At 36.1% G+C, this 2,993-nt stretch overlaps 1 protein-coding gene across 1 annotated transcript in view; it reads right to left on the bottom strand.

Moving 5' to 3' along the window:
• Positions 1-2,677, bottom strand: part of CLNK (cytokine-dependent hematopoietic cell linker) — a gene marked incomplete at its 5' end in the record, with an annotated part of 25,296 nt that extends 22,619 nt beyond the window's left edge. Inside the window, 2 exons of the mRNA XM_010142970.1 lie at positions 633-712; positions 2,515-2,677. Of these exons, the coding sequence (XP_010141272.1) occupies positions 633-712; positions 2,515-2,677 (243 nt within the window). The remainder of the gene's footprint in view (positions 1-632; positions 713-2,514) is intronic.
• Positions 2,678-2,993: the final 316 nt, after the last annotated feature.

Here is a 2,993-nt window from a genome sequence, read left to right as displayed (position 1 = left end):
GAAAAGGAAAACCTGATTTTTAAATTGAATGGCTTTTTCTTTTCTCCCACTTAAAGAACTGGGAGCTCATGAGATAAAATATATCTCATTTTGTAAATAATTACTTTGATGTTCGACAGTTGAAGCAGTATTGCAAAATTTGCAGTACGGTTATTCTGGAAAGCAGCTGCTCTTCTGAAAAGGATGTGTATTCTATCATTTGCAATCTCTGCCTGTGTACAAAAGCTGAGTATGAGAGCAGCAATTTCTATTTCTGATTGCAGAAATGCAATTTTTTATTTTACCTCTAAAACTTGGCATGTTCCTCTCCTCCAGAGCAGACGTGTCTTTCTGTTAATAAAACAGAATAAAGATGTGATGTTAGCCATCATCCTTGAAACTATGACATCCTTGAAATGGTGCTGCTGCTGGCTGGGAAGCCTTTAATACTTGGCAGATTCCCAGCAGTCAACAAGTGAAAGCAAGCGGTGGGGACATTGGTAGAAAGTAAAACAGGAACAACGCAGAGGACCTTGTGCGACCTTGTACAATCGAATGTTACGTGGCTAAGCCTTTAAACAGACTGCACGTAACTTCAAATGATGTTACAGAAAAGGGGAAATCTGTGACTGGAGTTTAAGATCTTTACGTACAGCCGAGTGTTGAGGGAACTGAGATGTGCACTGGCTGTTCTTTGGGGAAGTGGTACCCGAAGGCCTTAAGCAGCGTTTATCTGTAAAAGAGGAAGAAAAAGCAAACCTGAGTAATGCAGTAACGCTGTATTTTAAGAAGAGGATTTAATGTTCAAAATATGTTTTTGAGGTCAGATCTTGCCATTTTTATAGCATTTTAATTTTTTCCTTTCAGAACTTGGCCATTATTTTAGTAGCTGTATTGAGGATGTAAGCATGACCCTGGTAATAGCTTTGTGGTTAACCTCCTCACTGTGTTTTTTTAAAAAAAGCCTTCCTAAGCTGGTACACAGTTAAGGCAGATATTTTACCTAAACTGTGAGTATTTTAGTGAATTTGTTTTTCATTTGAACCTTTGTTCTTGTTTGTTCTGGTTTTGCAAGGGCTGTGTGTGGGTTTTACCTGAGAGAGAGCTTTATAATTTTTACATTAGCTATTAATAAATACTGCAGCCATGGCCCCCTAAGAGAAATGCATAGATTATACACTAGCATGTGTTTTCAAGTCATTGATTTTACATCTCAAAGGCGTTCTAATTTGTCTAGGAAAGCTGGTAAAGTGGGATGTTATCATTGAGTTTTGCCTTTCTGAAATATATTTGCAGACTTTTCCTCACTCTTGTATCCTGCCACATTATAGTTACTGGGCATAACACACAGGCAAAAAGTAGTTTTTTGTTTTAATGCGTTTTCTCTAAAATCACAAAAACTGTGTCTTTCAGGACAGTGTTACATAAACAACAAAAGATGCCGACTTCTGCCTGAAAGTCTTTACTACTAACCAAGACAAAAACATTGTTTGGAATTTACTTCACATTTCCAAATAAAATGCGCAAATGAAACATAACGTAGAATATCTGAATGTTCAGACTATTGTGACCTGGCCACTCATTGGTAAATTTACTCACCTTAAAAGCCATCTATTTGTTTAGACATTAAACTCCCACAAAAATCAGTAGAAAAATCTTTGCTGACTTTGATGTGAACTGAAGCAAGTTTTCATACATATATTGATCCCATATTTTCAGATATTTTTGGTTTCTTGTTTCCATTCTTCTTTGTCTAGGATTTCCTACCAGTTTTTTAATGATTTTAAACTTCCATAGAGTGTTTATAATGGCATCAAGCAATGGATAGGTAGGACCTAGGATGATATTTTGCTTCCATAAATGGGATATTAATTGGCTGTGTATGTTTGGGCAAGATGTCCTGCTCACTGCAAGGGGAGTTGGACTAGATGGCCTTTGAAAGTCCTTTCCAACTCAAAGCATTCTATGATTAAATGTTAGACTTAGAATGGCTTGAGGAAACCAAAACTTGATTAATGCAGCTATCTTGCAAGATTAAGAATGCCAAAGTATTTGCTTATTATTGCTACTGAAAGTAGCAGAGGATGCCTTTCAAAAGAATACTACATTTCTTCATCTGCAAATTATCATCTTGCTAAAAAGTTTCATGTGTTCTTTAGTATGTTTTCTATCTTAAAGGTTTCTAGGCTTATAGAGCAGTGAGCTTTTCTGAAAAAGTTGTGGGTTCTACCAGTCAGTTTTTTTCACATTTGAGGTAGAATGGGATCATAGAATTTCCCCTATCAAGGTAATTACACGAGTAAGGTAAATTATAAGAGTGTGTGATTATTAATTTAACATAATATAATGGAAATAAGGCTAACAGTTGAATATGAATGTGCGGACAAAGCTCTTCTCTTGTTCCTGCCCACCAGTGTTTTATTTTTCAGTTGAACCATTTTAGTTTAAAAAAAATATCCATACTGAAAACCCTAAGTCTGTACTGCTACTATTTACTTCTAGGTTTGGCTCAGTTCTAAAGAGAGAAAAAGTTACCTGCATATTCAGATTCCTGTAGAGGTTTGGCAGGAAGGATTCTCAAAGCATGGATGGCTTCCAGAGTGGAAGTATTTACAACCTCATAAACATCTTCGTGCTCCTCAGATACCTTGGAGGAAGGTTGTAAGTCGCTCTTGCTCTTCCTTGCAAAATCTTCGTTCTGGATAGAAGAAGAGATACACGGTAAAATTCAAGATTAATTTTGGATTTGCAAATATTTGATTACCAGATCCAGACGTTTGGGTGCACAGGAAATTTTCTGATGGAAATCGAAGGGTTGGAAAGTAGTTGAGCAAGGGTTTTGGTGATCTAAATTTTTGTTTTAGATTCATAAAATAGTCATTTGTGAGACAGTTTAGGTGTCTCTCTAAATTTGGCCTGTCACCACTTTTGAAAATATAATGAGTGTTTCTTTTTATGATCATTGCAGGCATTTGAAACTGTGCCTTTCATTATAATATTATCCATGTGGTATT

Source organism: Buceros rhinoceros, unplaced genomic scaffold (genome assembly GCF_000710305.1).
Source record: "Buceros rhinoceros silvestris isolate BGI_N320 unplaced genomic scaffold, ASM71030v1 scaffold17869, whole genome shotgun sequence".
Lineage (NCBI taxonomy): Eukaryota > Metazoa > Chordata > Aves > Bucerotiformes > Bucerotidae > Buceros > Buceros rhinoceros.
Note: the sequence above shows the minus strand (reverse complement) of the source record. Positions and strands in the feature narration are given on the sequence as shown.